The 17,799-nt window shown below is 39.5% G+C and overlaps 1 protein-coding gene across 1 annotated transcript in view; it reads right to left on the bottom strand.

Moving 5' to 3' along the window:
• Positions 1 to 17,799, bottom strand: part of LOC121947726 (protocadherin Fat 4) — a 147,236-nt gene that overhangs the window by 35,779 nt on the left and 93,658 nt on the right. The window contains exon 6 of the mRNA XM_042492815.1: positions 16,986 to 17,160. Within this exon, the coding sequence (XP_042348749.1) occupies positions 16,986 to 17,160 (175 nt within the window). The remainder of the gene's footprint in view (positions 1 to 16,985; positions 17,161 to 17,799) is intronic.

Raw genomic sequence — 17,799 nt, 5'->3', positions numbered from 1 at the left:
TTTTATTGCCTCTGGGTCCGATCGGCATTAAAGGGAACACAACAACCCGGTGAACGCCAGAAATTCAGCTCCTTAACCTGCGAGATGCAATGACGCACCATCACTAATTACCCTCCATCTCCTCCAAAGCAGTTAAAACAAAGATCCACAAAATCTGCATTGAGTTTGAAAGGGGGACTTCATAAGTAAGAGATAAAGCAAGAGAATAAACCACCAAAACTTTACAAAGACCTCTGATCCTGCTGCTTTCTACCTTTTACATGTTCTCAGTGATGTCACATGGACACACCAACAAGACAGCACCACCCACGCAAGCTAACAGAAAGGCCGACTCACTCTCCAGCGGTGAGTTCAGTGGCAGTGGGAATACAGACAATAACTCATAGTTAGTAGGTTTACCCATGTTTAAAAACCCTGCGTGCACATGCTAATTTGGTCGGGAAAGGGGTATTAGTTTTGTAAGAACACAGTATTCTTTTGGTTTGTTTTTAGTTTACGTTTAGTAAAATATAATAACTTTGGTGACAACTTTGCAGAGGGCCCTTTGAACCTCTCACTTAAGTGCCATAGTTGGTAACAAAATGTGAATGCAAGTGGTCACCTGGAGATGAACATTAGAAGCAGACATGAACGGCGATGTGTCTTGGATGTCCTCTTGAGCTTTGATCACCAAAACACATGTTAACGCCAGGTGTGAACAGGCTCATTGAGACATAATGTCCAGGTACTGGATTTAGATATGAGGTACTTCAATCAATCCATAAATTATTGTCTTTATTGCCATTACATAGCTGTACAAAAAATAAAGGTTTCTCCAGTGGTACACACAGAGAGTCACAGACAAGCATTTTGTTTAGACAGAGGTATTTTAGCCAAGCTAGCCACATTGTTACAGATGGTTTCTAGAGCCTTCTAATTAGCTGGTCAATTGAAATTTTCAGCGCTACAGAGACATTTTTGTTAAAAGTATTGAGGTTCACAGGCCTAGAGCAAAGAGCTGAAGCGTCCCTGAGAAAGAAATTAAATTCTCAGAAAGCTCTGCGGCCGCTGTTAAATCGCTGACGCTACACTGTGACCTCCCTGCGGGCACAGAGGACAATTCCCTAAAGAAGATCAACAAATTTGAGCATTATTGTGGGGTTCAGAGACCACCGCGGCTCCTTTCAAGAGGGCAGGCGATTCCTCACCAAACGAGATTTGAGATAGTTTACTGTAACATCACTTCGCTGCCATGGCTTTACGATAATAAACAGACATTCGACCTGAAGCTTGTCATGCATCCAGGTTTTTTTGGTCAGAACAGAAGTGGCTAACGTGCACGTTCAGCATAAACAGAGCTGAATTCCAGAAGCAAAATAAATGACACAAACAAGAGGTAACAGTAAACAATTTTCATCCCCAAACCATACAACACTAATCTTTAGTGAGTCATTACCAAAATGAGTCATGTCCTTTGCAGGACTTCACTGACTTTTTAAGAATCCTGTTTATAACCTAATATAGGCAGTGTTGAATTTTGAGGTGATTATGTATTTCCACCTTTACAAATATTTGCAATGAAGAAAATGCTGCTTATAAACAAAATACTCTTAAATCATTGGTGATTTATAAAGGGGACGAGTGACGACAAATTTGTTGTAGAACGCAAAGAATTAAAGGGTGATTTCTACATTTTTCAACCCATTCCCTATTTTCCCATGTTTTTTTTGTCCAAATTACTGATGTGAACAACATTTTCTTTTTTAAAAAATTGGTCCACTATTTAAAGAGAGGGCAGCAGCCACACAACTCCCACAATGTAACCAGATGGGGCAATTGTGCAGGGTCGCTGTATCCGCACTAAAAGTGAATATTTTGCCACAGACATGACTATATTGGTATTATATGTGTCTGATATATCACTTTACCTTTTGCTTGATCTGTTTATTATAGTGTTTATGTCTCACTCGAGGAGAAGTCTTAATTTGAAATATCAAAAGGTGAAAAAGTTGAAAAATAAAAGTGAAAAGTAAAGGTGCAATTCAGAAAAAATCTGCATACTAGCATATGCTCCCAAAAGATTTATTCAATACCGTCAGACGTGACGTTTCGGGCAATTGCCCTTCCTCAGACATGCAAGATACAGACACACTCCCCAAAAACAGTGTGAATGGGTCACCTGACAGGTCATGTTGTGTCAAGAGACAAAGCTAAAACATAAAAGGTCCAAAAGCAAAAAAAAAAAAAAAAAAAGTTCAAGTAATTTAGACACTTACAATAACAATCTCTGTCTGTAGCAAAAAAAAAAAAATTAACGGACGTACAGTGACGCTGCACAATTGCAACAATTGTTGGCGTTACACACCTGTAGCCCTCTCTCTCAATACTGGACCAGTTTAAAAAATTGTTGTCTTCTTTAGTCATTTAGACACAAAAACATGGGAATATAGAGTCCACGTTAAAAAAATGTTACCCTTTGATGGTAGCACAATCCAAGCAGAATATGTAATATAATGTAGTTAGCCTCCCGTCTGTCCTGCATCATCACAGGGCTGTTATGTAATCAAACAACATGTGTCCAAGTGGCCCAACAGATGCAGTCAGCAGGATTACTTAATCAACATCATACTTGATTGTCTAATCCGCCTGAGCCTGCGGTGTCACACATTCAAGTGCGCAACGTGATTGGATTGACGTGAGTCATCATTCAGGAGGTTGTCATGGCAACAGATTAGCGTAGCTCCGGCTCGTCCTCGGCTGATCCTCTTTAATTGAGCAGCGATCCAAGTCAGCAAAGGTGTCTGTATCACTTTAAGTTAACCGGCGTGGAGCAGCTGCTGCTGCTGCTGCCGGGCGAAGTGTGTTTAACAGTCAGCAACTCGCTAAGACTGTTGTTGATCAAAGATGTTCTGTTCAGGCTGATAAGTGGCTCTGGGAGCTAAGTGGCTTTGTCTACAAAAGCCATTAGCTCCTACCAAGAGACTGAGTGAATGGAGAAAATATTTGGTTTTGAACATCAAGCCAGCTGCTCTATTTCTGCTGAGCCTCACACTGCCGTCTGTCACACAGCGAGCGCGGTCGTTGCATTTCAATAGCATTGTTTCCCCACCAAGAGCGGAAGCAGGCCGAGCTACAAGGATAGCTCGGTGTTTGTGTGTCGGGAGCGTTTCACTTTTGCACAGGATGTGATGTCATAACCTGTTTACTGCCTCAGGAGGGCCTCCTCCTCCTCCACAGGATAATCTGTACCTAGAGGCAAGTTTTTATCCAGATCAAAAACCAGGGCTCTTACCTAAAAATGACATCTCAAAATTTGACATAAAATACACCCTGCTAACTGCCTCATTTATTATCATAACATGCAAATGATCACATAATGCAATCATCCATGTGCAACTGCTGTTAACATTTTTAACCGCTGAGGTTTGTGTCTTTTTTATACTATTTATATAAAACTTAAAACATTATCTCTGGACGTTTAATTTAATTACAAAAAAAAAAGTCTGCACACGAGAATCTCCCATGAACATTTATTAAATAACCACATGTGTAGCGTTTCTTGTAACATCATACGTGTGGAGGTTATTTAATAAACGTTCATGGGAGCATTCTCCAGTGTGTGGACTTTATTTATTTTTGGAATCTGTTTTCGCTTTGTCCAGCACCTACTCTTTACTACTTTTGGATGTGCGCACTGCTAGAACTTTTTTTTTTTTTAATTTAATAAAAAAACAGGATGATTATGCTACTTTCTTCCCCAAATCCTCTGACTGATGTAACTTTATTTTTGTATGTTTGTGCCTCTGCTTATCTTTCTTTTTATATGTTTTGTTTGTTTTTCTTTTAAAATGTATTTATCTATTTGTTTTCTCATCTGCTTATCTGTCAGTATCATTTTGCATTTAGAATTCATACTTGCATCTTTCAGATATATTGTTTTTTTGTTTGTTTTAGTGAACTTTGCTGTAGCTTTTACCTGATGTTTTGTATATGTTTGGTTTGTCAAAAAAAAAGAAAAAAAAATCTCTGCCACACCACTTGTGTGACCTTTGACCTGCATTGCCTCTGTCACCATCAGTGACTCAAAGGCACAGGACACTCCGGCTAATCCTTAGTAAGCATGCAGCAAAGACCCCCCTCTTTTGTGAAGACCTAAATCGCGCTCAGATGCTCCCAAAGCCCCCTGACGCTCCTCTGTGTGACCCTGAACCTGTGCTGACCCCGCCGCCGTCGACAGGTTCAAACGTTTTTTTCAAAAGTCTTTCTTGGTGTATCACTTCTCACAGCATCGTGCGCCTCCGTGCAGCCTCAGGACGTGGCGTCTTAGCCTCCCGCGGCTCGCTGATATCACATAACCCCTGGCAGCTGTTTCCCCCCCAAATCTGCCGTCCGATGTGTAAATAGTTCAAATCTCTCTTGTTACATCGCGTGGGCTGACAGATTTAGTCGTCAAGGAACACTATATCTTGGCAGGTATGCAAATGTATGTAAATGGCAGTTGTTTCAAATAGTTTCGGCGAGGGTGAGACATTCTTAGGATTAATACGACGGCGGCTGCTAAATAACGGGGTCAACATCGCAGCTGAGTATGCCGTCTGTTTCCGATTCTCAGATTTCAATTCCATACCTGTAATCAGTGGTGGAGGAAGTACTCAGATCTTTTACTTTGCTTTCGTTACTTAAGTAAAAGTAAGTATAATCAGGAACATGTACCTAAAATATGAAACATAAAAGTACCTAATACAGAAGTAATAACAATAATAATAATAACTTTTAAAAAAGAAAAAAAACAGGTGTTTTTTAATTTAAAAATGAAAAAAAATTCCCAAAACTCAAAATGATTAAAAACAACAACAAAAAAACCCAAAATAATATATATATATATATATATATATATATATAAAATACCCCCCAAAATTCAAAATTATTTTTTTTTAAATAGAAAAAGACTTATATGTTTATCAAAATAGTTGGCAAATAATTTTCTGTAAACTGAGTGATTGGTTAATCAAATAATCAATGCAGCTATACGTATATACATTTATATATTAATTTAAACATTTAAAAATATTTTATAAACTTTTCTTGTGCAAAAATCTTAATCTGTAAAGTAACGTAAGCTGTCAGATAAAAGTAATGAAGTACAATATTTCTCTCTGAACTGTAGCGCAGTAAAAGTATGAAATAGGATGAAAAGAAAGTACTCCACAAGTCCCTCAAATTTGTACCTAAGCACAGTACTTGAGTAAATGTACATAGTTACTTCCACCACTGCCTGCAATAGGCTTGTTATTATGTAGAAAATAACCTCCATCCCGTCTTTTTCTTTTCAAATTTCAGGGAGTGACTCAACAAGAGAAGAAAGCTCTCCAAGACTGTTGAGAAATGCCAGCATCTCCTCCAAAAAGTCTTTCCTGGAATCTGGCAGAGCCCGGGGAAGAGTGTCGGGGTCACTGATTGAGACGACAGCAGCCGAGGCGAGTGTGACCTCGTGCGCAGTGGCTCAAGCAGAGGAAGAGGTGGGCGGGGCGGAGGGGGGTATGGTGAAAAAATATGCCTAAATCTGGCAGCGCTCAACCTGGCCCACCGCTATACGACAAATGACATCATTTTGCCATGGAAAGAGAGCTGGAAATCTGCAGAGGGAAGTCAGCTGCCTACCGGCGGCTGCCATGCACTCTGTGGTTAGAAAAGTATTTTTTCCATTGGCGAATCCCGTCCCCCAGACCCTCCATTCTTTTTCTTTCTACAGGAGTTTTGTAAATTTAAAACTTTTTGTGAGTCTACATATGAACGGAGCCTGTTTTATTTACCCAAATTACATCTGACGTTTAAAGATGCTGCACTTAAGTTATGAGACTCGATGAAATAAGTTAAAGCAGGGCTCTAACAAATTCACGCTACAAAACTCTTTTCTATGACTTTTCAAGGACGCAAAAAAAAAAATTATCCACAGAAGATTATACAAGTATTCAAACCTTGGAACCCAGTGCAAATTGGTTATTTTTATTTTTTATTTTTTGGAAACATGGGGGGAATGAAAAAAAGGGCAATGAGCAAGAATGTAAGAAATGTTTCACAAAATGCGATAAATTAGTAGATTTTGAAATAAAAAAAAAGATGAGGAAAAATGTCTACAGAAAAAAGAAAAAAATTATCCTATAACCATAACGAAACTATAACTATATTTATTATTAACATACTTAAACATTTTAATCTATGTTACATAGAATTATTACAATTTAAAAGCATTTCTTTCTTTCTTTTTTTTTTAATACTTTTTTTTGTGCTAATTTTCTGGTACTTTTTTGGACAGTTAGTTTGGGTCTCGAGGGTTAAAGAGATCACTGATTGAGATACAGAATCATATCGAGGTCACTGCTTGCTCATGTTGGACAATGTTTGCATTCTTACGACCGTTATGCCTCATGACCTCTAATTTGTAGATCAATTGTCGGCCAAAACAGATAAGGCAATCAAGGCACTACCTCACCTCTGAAGTTTGAGCATAATCTTATTTCAGGGGTTAATCTTCGGTTACTTAGGAAAGCAAACCGCCATGACCTGACAGTAACTCTCCCGGTGATTGCAGCCTCACATCGTCTGTATTTACCTCACGCCGAGAACTTATCAACACCATCGCTCAAAAATCACGACAAACTGTTACTCGAGCACTTTCTCTGCGGCTAGAAAATTGTTTTGGAAGCAAATGCCACTCGGTCCAGACGAGTGCGTGTGTGTACATTTGATCCAGATTCATCTGGGTTCTTATTGCACACGAGGAAATGGGGTTTGGATCCAGAGAAGCGTGCTCCCTCAATCAGCAAAGAAAATAGTGGACCTTGCGGTGCTGCGTTTCCATGAGGTGGTTTTGCCCTAGAGAGCCGCGCTGGAGTCGCTGAGCTGTGAAGCGGTATGGAGACCATCAAGGATAAGTCCGAGCTAAGTCCTGGTGATAACCCTGTCTGCGAGACTGAGGGGATTCTCTGTGGGAACACATCAGACTGATGGCATTCAGATAGCAGTTTTTTCATCCTATGAGCCGCCATTACACTGTGGGATTGAGTCAAAAGACGCTGGCGTCGGTGCACCTCGTTTCACACACCGAATCCGTCGGGGAGCTCAACGCGCTCGAGGATTCCTCCCCGCTGTAATTGAATCTTGAAACACCATTAACCATTTAATTAAACGCAGCACATTGCCTTCAGATCCGGGAGTGACACAGTTGGGGCAGTGACAACTAAAACAGAGCCCTGAGTGAAATTTAACAACAGTCCTAAATAAAGTGCTTGTTAACCCTTTGGAAGCAGAACAAATTAGCTCAATTTCTTTCAATTTTTCCTTCTTAAGAGCAGTTCTAACTTTTTTGTGTGTTTTTGTGTTTTTACAGCTGCTGAGTCTCCAAACTGATTTTTGTTGTTTTTAAAAATGACAGTAAGGATATTGACTTGTCTTATCTTTAAAAACATTGGAAGAAATTATAATAAAATTACCTGAAACTTGGCAAAAAAAGGACAAGAGAAATGTTTTTTTTCTGGTTAAAAAATAAAACAAAACCAAAAACAACAAATTATATTTAAAAAAGTATATCATGTAATAATAATCATAACATTAATAATAATGCTTCATTATTATGATTATGATTATTATGATTATTATGATTATTGTTATTATTATTATTATAGTTTTCTGGATAATTTTCCCTATTTCTATCAATTATTATTATCTCTCTTTTAAAACTAATTTTCAGGTCATTTCCTTTTCCTGATTCTTGCTCTTTTTGGGACATTTCTTGCTTTCTGCCCTTTCAGCCATGTTTTCAAAAGAAAGAAAGAAAGCTGCTCAGGTCTCAGAGGTTTAAATGCACGTGAAAAGCGTCTGAATGCTGAATGATTGTTGTTCCAGGTTTCAAAGGGTTAAACTGGAGGCGGGAATGACACTCACGTCTAATATTTCTTTGCTGAATCTGAGCTCAGATCTGAAGCGGTTCGTTTCAGCGTGGATCACGCTCGGAGAACCCAGAATAACCCAAAATAACTGGCGTCCAGAATAACAAGCTTTCAGGACCCTGAGACTAAACTGGACCAGCTGACCATCTGCTGTCGCCTCGAACGTCCCAAAAGGCCACAGACAGTTTTCTCTGTAAGCCTCTCAACCCAGAAAGTATTGTCTAGCATAAACATATGGCAGGGTCTAAGCACCTTATTAGTGTACATTACCACCGGACAAATCACATTAACCTCCAAGAAGGTGCCGTGGCCATACTTTCTGAACCGGAGGGGGTACAAATACATGTGTTAATGACGATTAAGCGATCTGTTTTTTGACCGCTGCAGCTGCTACGAGGGCGCGCACTGCTGTGAGAGCCTCGCGGGGGGTTGATTTGAAGGAAACAGCAGCACCCACCTCCTGGGAAAAGGCTGCTCGCTCTAAGCTGCGCTAAGAAGCAAGTTTGAGTGTCTCTGCTGGCAAAAGAGATAATCTCTTCCCTCAATATATGATTGATGTTTTATCGGAAAACAGACAAACAAGGATAAAGCCGGGATGTCCAAACAACCGGATTCATTAAAGTGGGAAGTCCAGGACGGGTTGACTTAGGGAAGACGGATGAATGTGTAAATTTATGAGACAGCCCATCTGTAGCCTGAAGCTTAAGGCTAAACGGTTAATTACGGTTTATGGACTGCAGCTAGATTGTGCTCTTAAGGGACAGCGTAAATAAAACACATCATTACTCGGAGGGGAGAGAGAGAATTGGCCGCCATCAAGGCAAAATTGACATTTTTCTGCCTCTGAGAACCTGTTGCTTTGCAACAAAGCTTCTTTTAATGCGACCCCGTCCAGCACCCATGAATGGCCTCGGCGGAGCTGAGTGCAGGGTGCGAGCTGTCCCAATGCACAGTTTGCCAAACATAACAGAGTAAACAGAGGTTTTCTCACACTTAACAAGCGAGAGAGTGAAAGGGATATCTGAGGAAAACACTCAACCCGCTATAAGAGGGGAAAAATATTTCTAATAATACGGCAATCTCAGAGGCATTCGTCAAATTAAACCTAATGTTACACAACTCGCCAGTTATTTATGGAGTGCCGCGTCTCACTGCTTTTGCATAATTTCTTCCCCATATGTTACGGGATAGGGTTTGGCGGTTTGCAGGCCGGCGAGGAAAGCATACTGACGGACAAAAAAAAGTGCTGCATTTTCTCATATTTTAGGGCCTGTGGTGAAATTTAATGAAGTGATGTGCCTTTTGTGTTTTTACTACAATGGTGCTTTTTTATTTGCTGTGTGTGGCTGAATATTTGGAAATCTTTATTTAGCATGTGTGGAACAGTCTGTAACTGTTTCTCATTTTATGGTGACACAGGAACACAAGCAGATCATAACCAGTGTGAGAGGTGGAGAACATACACTGGCAGCGCAGCACGCTCATAACACCACTCTATAATGTTCATACGTTGGCCGTATAAATCTGAAGTATGACGTTTGGAAAAGGCTCCAGAGCGAAAGCATGCAAACACAACCATTGTGAGTTATTTCACCCTTTAAAATATGGATCATTTGCGTGGACAAAACTTCAAAACCTTTCCGTGAATTTTCAAGGACCGTAATAAAAACTACTATAACTACTACTTATATTTTTCATACATATCAGATTCAAACTCTATTTAAAGATAATGTCAGCTAGCTACAAAATATATAAATGTATGTGATGATAAACAAAACACACCCTAACATGGGCTATCTAAGTGTTTTTGCATCTCTTTTGGGTCGTTTTGCACGTTTTGGGTTTGTTTTGCTTTCTCTGTTGTCGTTTACATCGTTGTGGTCATTTTGTATCTCTTTCGATGTTTTCTTTCATCTCTTTGGAGTTGTTCTGATTCCCTGGAGCCGTTTTGTGTCTCTGAGTTGTTTTGAAATCTTTGTTATTGTTTTGCGTCTCTTTGGGGTCGTTTTGCACATTTTGGGGTTGTTTTACATTACTATGTGGTCATTTGCATCTTTTTGGGGTCAGTTTGCATCTCTTTGGGGTCGTTTTATGTCTCCTCTGAGATGCTTTTGAATGCTTTTTGGTTATTTTCATCTCTTTAGGGTCATTTTATGTGCTTTAGGAATGGTTTGCATTTCTCTGTGGTAGTTTCAATCTCCATGGTTGTTTTGCATCTCTGTCGATGTGCTGCATTATATGGCCTTTCACGAGTATTTAGACCTTTGAAACCTGAGCAAAAAAGGTTTAATTCTCTTTCAAAAATACGGAAAAATCGTTGAGGAAATTGCAAGAAATTTGTGACGGAAAACAAGAAAAAAAACTAAAAATATTTTTTTTTAAAAAAGGAAAGGGACAGACAAAAAGTCTAGAAACTACATTTATGACTATTCAAATATATATTCAATATATTTTACAAAATATATATTATATTTTTAAATTCTAAACATTTTTTCAGGTAATTTCCTAGTTAATTTTTTTTTTATTTTCTTTTAACTTTTTTCCTTTTTGTTGCTAATTTTTGCGTAATTTCTTTTTAAGTTGCTTAATGTGTTCCTCCCATGTTTTTGTAAGAAATGAAGCAGATTTGCTTTGGTTTTAAAGGGCTAAATATAAAAGAAAATCATGAACAGTAAGTTATGATAAAATTGGCTTTATGAGAACTCGATGTGCTAACCAGCGTCCTCAGAGAAAAAAAACAGCAAATAAACATCATTAAAAAGTAAATCTTGCCAGACTAATCATACAACCCACACCACCTTCTCTTTTTAAAACCACCCATGACTTACCAAAGCTATTTACACAAACATTCAGATCGAGCCATTGTTAAAGTGTACCAGGGAGTGGAAAAGAGGGGAAAAAAGTTTAAAAGACCACATTGTAACTGCAGTTTTTTAAGAGCTGATCCAGAACGTTACTGCTGTGTTAAAGTTCATTTGAGGAACCTGATATTTTATTTGGCTAAGTCTTGTGTTGCCACTAGACTGCAGACTGGCTGAAACCTTCAGAAATGGACCCTGGTAAGATTTATTGTGGTAGGCGTTGGAGAGTGATCTAGCAATGTTTAAACGCTGCGTTATCAGTGTTCATACAGGACTTCATTTGCTCCAAAATTTGCTTAAAATGCCAGAGATGAACAGATAAATGCTAAGTTACATTTTCTTTGTTGTTTTGTACAAACCTGACGACAGGCTAGAGATTGACAGATCATTATTCAATTAATGAAGTCAGTGGGAAAAAAAAAAAACGGGAGGCAACTTTATACACCCGATTCATGGGAGCCATTTAAGAGAATAAAAGCTCCTGCTTTTAAGTAGGGATGGTCATTAAAATTCTTTATCTGCTAAGCGGTCGTTTAGCCCCAAAAACTTCCCCTCATCCACCAGCCAAGAGGCCATATACAAACAGTGTGGCACTATGGAGCGATGTGCTGGAGGGATGTGAAAGACATGGGATTTCTATGCGACCGTATCCGCCATAATAGGCATGGGCCAAGGGATTTACTGTGCCTTCCCTTTAATAAATGTGACCAAACATGGTGCATGTCAATGCAGCCCGGGGACGCTCTCACCACCACACGCAGACTCACACAGACTCAGAGGCAACACACAAAATACATAAGTGCACAAAAAACAGAGAATGCATGCAAGTGCATAAACGCGCAAACAGCCATATGTGCAAACACAAGCATGCGTGCATCCTCACCACGCATGAACTGTCACACAAACTAGTTTAACTCAACAATTTGATCTAAATTTTCCATCAGTTTTAGTATATTTTAACTCAATTTGTTAATATAGTGTTTATCAGTCTCTCAGCAGCAGGATGCAGAGAAAAGAGCGCTTATTTCCAACATGGTCTCTGATGTTAAAAACCAAGAACAGCACTGAAGATGAAGTGTGAAATTAAATGATCACAGCCTTAAAGGGGACCTATTACGCTTTTACTTATTTTCTGCCATATATAACATTACATGTCAGTTGTTTATCACTTCTATCTAATCTAAAGTTTTCATCCGTTAAAATGTAATTTTTCATAATAAATTATCTCAGTTTTCTCAGCCAAGGGATGTTGAGGTGAGTTCTTACTCTCAACATGGTCTCTGATGTCACACAACACTGTGAAATTAAATGGCCAAAGACCTATTATGTTCTCTCATATGTATATATAATATTACAGATTTGATGTTCATTTTAAATGTGGCCAAAGCTTCAAATAATCATAAATAAAATAAAATAAAATACTCGAAAAAGTAGATGAAAAGCACAATGCAAAGCACAAAGTGTAAGAAATAGATAAAAATATTAAAAATCACAAAAAAATGGTTAAACTGTATAAATTGTCAATAAATAAACAGATAAAATGAGGCAAACATGTTTAAAAGTAAATTATATAAGCAAAAGCTCAGGTTTAAGAGCATTCTTAATTCTCTGATTCCAGCTACATTTTCTGATTTTGTTACAGGATGATGTGAGATGGTAACAGATTTCTTTAGATAGATCTGCTCCAGGATCACTAATGCAGGTGTTTACATTATGTACACTGCTACATGTAGCCACTGTTCACAGTAAGGTTGGAGAAACGTGTAATCTTGTTCACTAATGTCAGAAATTTCTCCCTGATTCTGTATCATGTTCTCGCTGGAACATAGATAAAGATTTTGGTTCAGAGCTTTCATTAGTGATTTTTAACGGGAAAAAGTGCCACTATACACAGTCATTCTCCAGCTGCAAGTACATTGCTACATGTAGCTACATGCTAACATCAGGGAAGCATGTAATCTTGGTTGCGAATGTTGTTAAAATCTCCCCAGTTGTGGATCATATTCCTGCTGGAACATGTTCAGTTGCATTTTGAAGAAGCTTTTGCTGGTTATTTTTAAGGATACAAAATGCTGCTCTTCTATGTTACTGTCATTCCCGGCTGCAATTACTGTGCAGAGACGCCAAGATGCAGAAGAACCAAAAAAAAACCACTGATCAATCAGAGCAGGCTGGGCTTTATCCGGAGGGGATGTTTTTTTAACATTACAATGTGTAAACATGTTCTAATAGGAACCCAAAATATAAGTTTGAAACTGAAAATGAGCATATGTCCTCCTTAAAACCCATATAACATCATTATAAACTAACTCATATACAGAAGAGATGACACACATAAAGACAACGATAACAAACACCCACTTGGTGACTCAAGAAACTTTTCTTAATAAACACTCAAGTAAACCCTGATTTATAACTTTACACTAAAGATAAAACCTGACTCCTAAAAGTCCCTTTTGCTTTCCAAGGCTGTTCCATCGTAGGATAACAGCATCCAAAAAGCTCCTGGCAGCATCTACTTACTGAGAAAAAAAGTTTAAACACAGAAAAAGAAAAACTATTTATGAATACTGAAAAAAGGGAGAACTGTTTAGAGAACAGAAAATGCTATCAAACTTTTCAGCTGCAGAAACACACACCTGACCAGCTGCCAGATACATAAAATATGTTTTCTTCCACCACACATGTCGACTTAAAGCTATTCCATAAAGACAAAGTGGGAAAAGTATGTTACTGTGTGACTCAGTTGGAAATCTTATTGTTTCACATTCTTCCATGGAGGCATAACTTGTGCGTTACTAAGCAGTGGCTTACAAATCTGATCTGCCCGCAGCCGATCCCAGATGTTGGCCCGGCGTTACGATCAGACCCTGCAGCTCTCCATGTCTCCCGCTATCTGCACAACTTGTTAACTCAGAAATGCTCCAAACAACTTTCCATAAACAAGGAAGAGCGAGAGAGAGAAAGCAGAAATATCCCAATACTGATCGTCAACTTTCCTCTCAACAAGACGCCTTGTAAAACACCTTTAAGCAGCCTGTATGGATGCCACATTTTGCAGGGCTGCGCTCAGATTTTCGAATAATGGCAGACGTTTGCCAAATTCTGCCGCTCTCCTGAGCCAGAACACATTATGGGAACCGGCACCCGGTGAGCTCTTTTGTTTCCATCCATTTCGTGACAGATTTCAGTCAGCACAGCAGGCAGAGAGAAGCTCTGCTCCGGCTGCGATTAATGAGTTTACCTTCACTGAAATGACCGAAAATGTCCCAGAGGGACGGATCACTTTGGCAAAGTACACAAGCACACAGCTCTGCCTGAATGCATGCAAGTCAGTAGGCAGGTTTCAATTGCTGGTTCGTACAAAACTTAAATGATATTTTCAAAATGTCAATATAACAGAATTACGAGATGATTGCATTTCTATTGAGAGATATTATGCGACTGCTCTCGTGTTAACATTTCAATAAGCATGACGTTCATAACATTAGCAGCTTTGTTTCTATTTCACTGCACTAGCTGTCAACCGAGGTGATGTAGGCGTGTTATGCGAGCGATAATGTAAAGACAAGCCCCTTATAAGTGGGAGCGGCCATGTTTGAGAGATATCTGAGAGGTGATAGTACATGATTTAAAGAGGAATTGTAAATTCAAAACCTTCAGATAATCCGCTCAACTTTTGAAGAGTTATGTGATGCAATAACAGCTCTTGTAGCTCCTGCTGCATCGTGAGGGATCCAGTTCCTACCGACAAGCACAAAGCCATAGCGTCATGTGATCTAGAAAAGCCAAAAAGTGTTTTCATTGCAGTTTTGCAAAATATAGCTTTTGCAAATTGCCTAAAATTCCACCTCGTGCAAGCGTAAAAACTTTTTTGCAATAACAGTTTTTTTTTAAATTGCCCTGTTTCTATTAGCTGTATTTTATTTGCAAGCTCAATGCGCGCAATTTGAGGGTTAATGGAAACCCGCCTAGTGATAGTGTTGACACAATACCAAAATTTGACTCTGATATGAACCAGCCAAGATCTCAATACCGATACTGAAATGATACGACGGCTAAAACAAAAAAACAAACAAACTCAAAAAATAACTTGAAAAAAGAGTAAACTGAAAAATATGCCCAGCAGACCACAAACCTCTGCCAACCAGGTGCACTAAGTCGTTTGTATTAAATAGTGCACTTCTGCAGTGTGCAGGCTGCGGCCGGAGATATAGTTGCCGTTGACTACGTGTACGCATGATGGCTGCCACGTGTCCCCTGCATCAGTTTGGTGTTTCCACTTTTAAGTGAAAACCTGCTTGGCAATAAATCATTTTTAGATTCTTATTCTGATGCTGGTAGGTTAAAAAAAGTGACATGACAATTTAAACTTGATGTTCATAATAATGTCATACACCCCACATGGAATAAGCCACAATATATTGAGTATATTTAATATGTCGTCCATCATTAGTTGGTGATGATGATTCTTTTAGAGAACAAGCTGAAAAAAGCTGAGCACGTTTCTGGTCATAAGTCATGCTGCAGTTGTGTTAAATCACAAAATTATCTCTTCTGCTCATGATGAAGTGTTTGCAGGGCACAGCGGCTGCTGCAGGATTCTGTCTTGGCTGCCGTACAAATACCAAATATGACAATACAACATATTTTTTTGCATAAACAGAAAGCGTAAGTCCTTGTCTGACAGAATAATACTTCTACAGACTGAAGTTTTGCAGTGATAAATCCTCCCGAGTCTTTTTCTTTCTCTCTGCTCCACACTGTGTTGGAGTCAAACGAGTCAAATGTGGCAGCGCAGGAAGATAAAGGCAGACGTTAACATGTTAAGATGAATGTCTGCGGTTGAAAATGGGTCATGGTAGACAGCACAATTGGAGACATGTCTGCACCATCCACCTTCAACGTTTCCTGCCAGATAGCGCCTGGGAGAACCATTTCCCCCCACTGTCTCAGCCGAGGCCTCAAAAATGTGAGAAAATGCTGCTGGGTAATTTGGCCTGTACTATGATTATGGGTTTTTTTGATATTTTGATATTCTACCCCAAATCCCTCTTTCTGCCTCTCACCAACATTGTACTGAGAACGTCCTGTCAAAATATTTTGGAATTGTTGTCAGGCTTCTAAATATGGACTCCTTGTGAAGCGCACAAAAAAGGGATCGAATCCTAATTAGTATGTTCGCTTGTTGGGCAACTTTGTCCATGTGGCACAAACCTCGGAGCAGCGGGAAAATCCTAACAAAGCATGAAGAAAAAATACACTTTTTGTTACTTTGACTCCTGAAAATTTGCTGTTTTTGATTAATGGTCTTTAGTGAAAAAAAAAAAAAAAGTAATCAAAACTCTAACAATCTCCCCCACAAATGTGCAGATTATTCAGACTCAAAAGTTTGTTTATGCAGAATATTTTTTAAAAACAAGACCATGCAAAATTGTCTCAATTCTCACCAAAGCCAGAGCACAGTCAAAAATACACAGCATTATGAACGGTCACATGGTCAGTCCAGGAATGAAACAGAACCGCCCTCAGACCATGACGGCCGTGCCAGAGCAGCTCGGGAGAAACATATACTTAACTGGGATACCATGTGATTTGGCTGCAACGGGGATACGCATGTACTCCTTTAACTGCACATTAACTGGCCTCTATGCAATAACAAGTTAACCTTTTATCTGGCTATAACAAGCTCTACCGCCGTATCCAAATAAACAGAGGATGCTGTTCAATCGAACCCGCTGAAAGGACTGCTGGGGAATAGGTCAAAAAACACCCACTATTTTGCAAGCTAAAAACTCCCGAATGTTTAGCTTATTGTGCCACACAAAAAGCGCACTGTGCACACTGTGAAATCAAAATGCTGTTTGTTGACATTGCATGAAAATATTCTTTTCAGCTCGGTTTTGCCGGCTGATTACAAAATATGTTTCTAGCTTTGCTTAAATTCAACAATGACCATGTAAGGAGTTATTACACGGTGCTCAGTCCGCACCAGATCCACCAGATCATCATGATAAGTTGAACAAGTCGAATGTGGTGCGAGCTCAGACGTAAACAACTCATTTCGGAGCGCTATAAACTGAAACATAACACTGCAAGGCCAGCATAAAATCATCTTTTACTTTAAAAGCCGTCAAACATTTCAAGATGGTATCAGCCGCCCGCGCAGCTCCCAAACGTCCAACTGCGGTCTCACCTGAGTCGGTGGCTGTGATCAGCAGGATGTATTTCCCCTGAGCCTCGCGGTCCAGAGTGTGGGTCAGACTCAGCTGGCCGCTGGACGACAGGCTGAACGCGCCCTCGTCGTTCCCGCCGCTGAGCATGTAGCTGAGCTGGCCGTTGGCACCTTGGTCGTCGTCTCTGGCAACAACCTGGAGAACACAGAAACGAGCGTCTTGGAGATTTCTGAGGATCAAACTTGTGCTTCCTCTTGAACATGAAATGTGTTTTTCATTTCCAGCAGCAGAACGACGGTTTGTCCAGGATAAATAGGAGAACCGGAGAGCTGTAATAGCATGGCAGCAGTGGCAGAAAGTAACATGTACTCTACTTAAGTACAATTTTGAGGTACTTTACTGTGCTTCAAGTACAAAACAGCATGAAATGATAATACTTTGAGCGAAACTATGTCACCTTTGAAAAAGGTCAGAACACATTCTTCATCTTGTATAGAAAAAAGTTGAATCTATAAGCAGCAGAAGAAACTCTGACTAAGCTCAATGTCACTACAGCCGTACACGGCCTGGTATGACCCGTAGTTTCCTGCATGTTGGTTAATGCTGGCGAGTATTGGCAAACCATTGGCTGCTCAATTGACACGACTGAGTCAGTCTGCTGACTGTATGATTGTTCTTTACTTGTGCAACATTTATGGGGTAATTGTGAGCACTATTGAGCAAAGGTCACATTAAAGGAACAGTTCTCTCAATTATTAAAGAAATACATATTTCTCCTCCTACCTGTAGTGCTTTTTATAGGTCTAGATTTGGTGTGAGTTGGAGATATCGGCC

The sequence above is a fragment of the Plectropomus leopardus genome, chromosome 9 (genome assembly GCF_008729295.1).
Source record: "Plectropomus leopardus isolate mb chromosome 9, YSFRI_Pleo_2.0, whole genome shotgun sequence".
Lineage (NCBI taxonomy): Eukaryota > Metazoa > Chordata > Actinopteri > Perciformes > Serranidae > Plectropomus > Plectropomus leopardus.
Note: the sequence above shows the minus strand (reverse complement) of the source record. Positions and strands in the feature narration are given on the sequence as shown.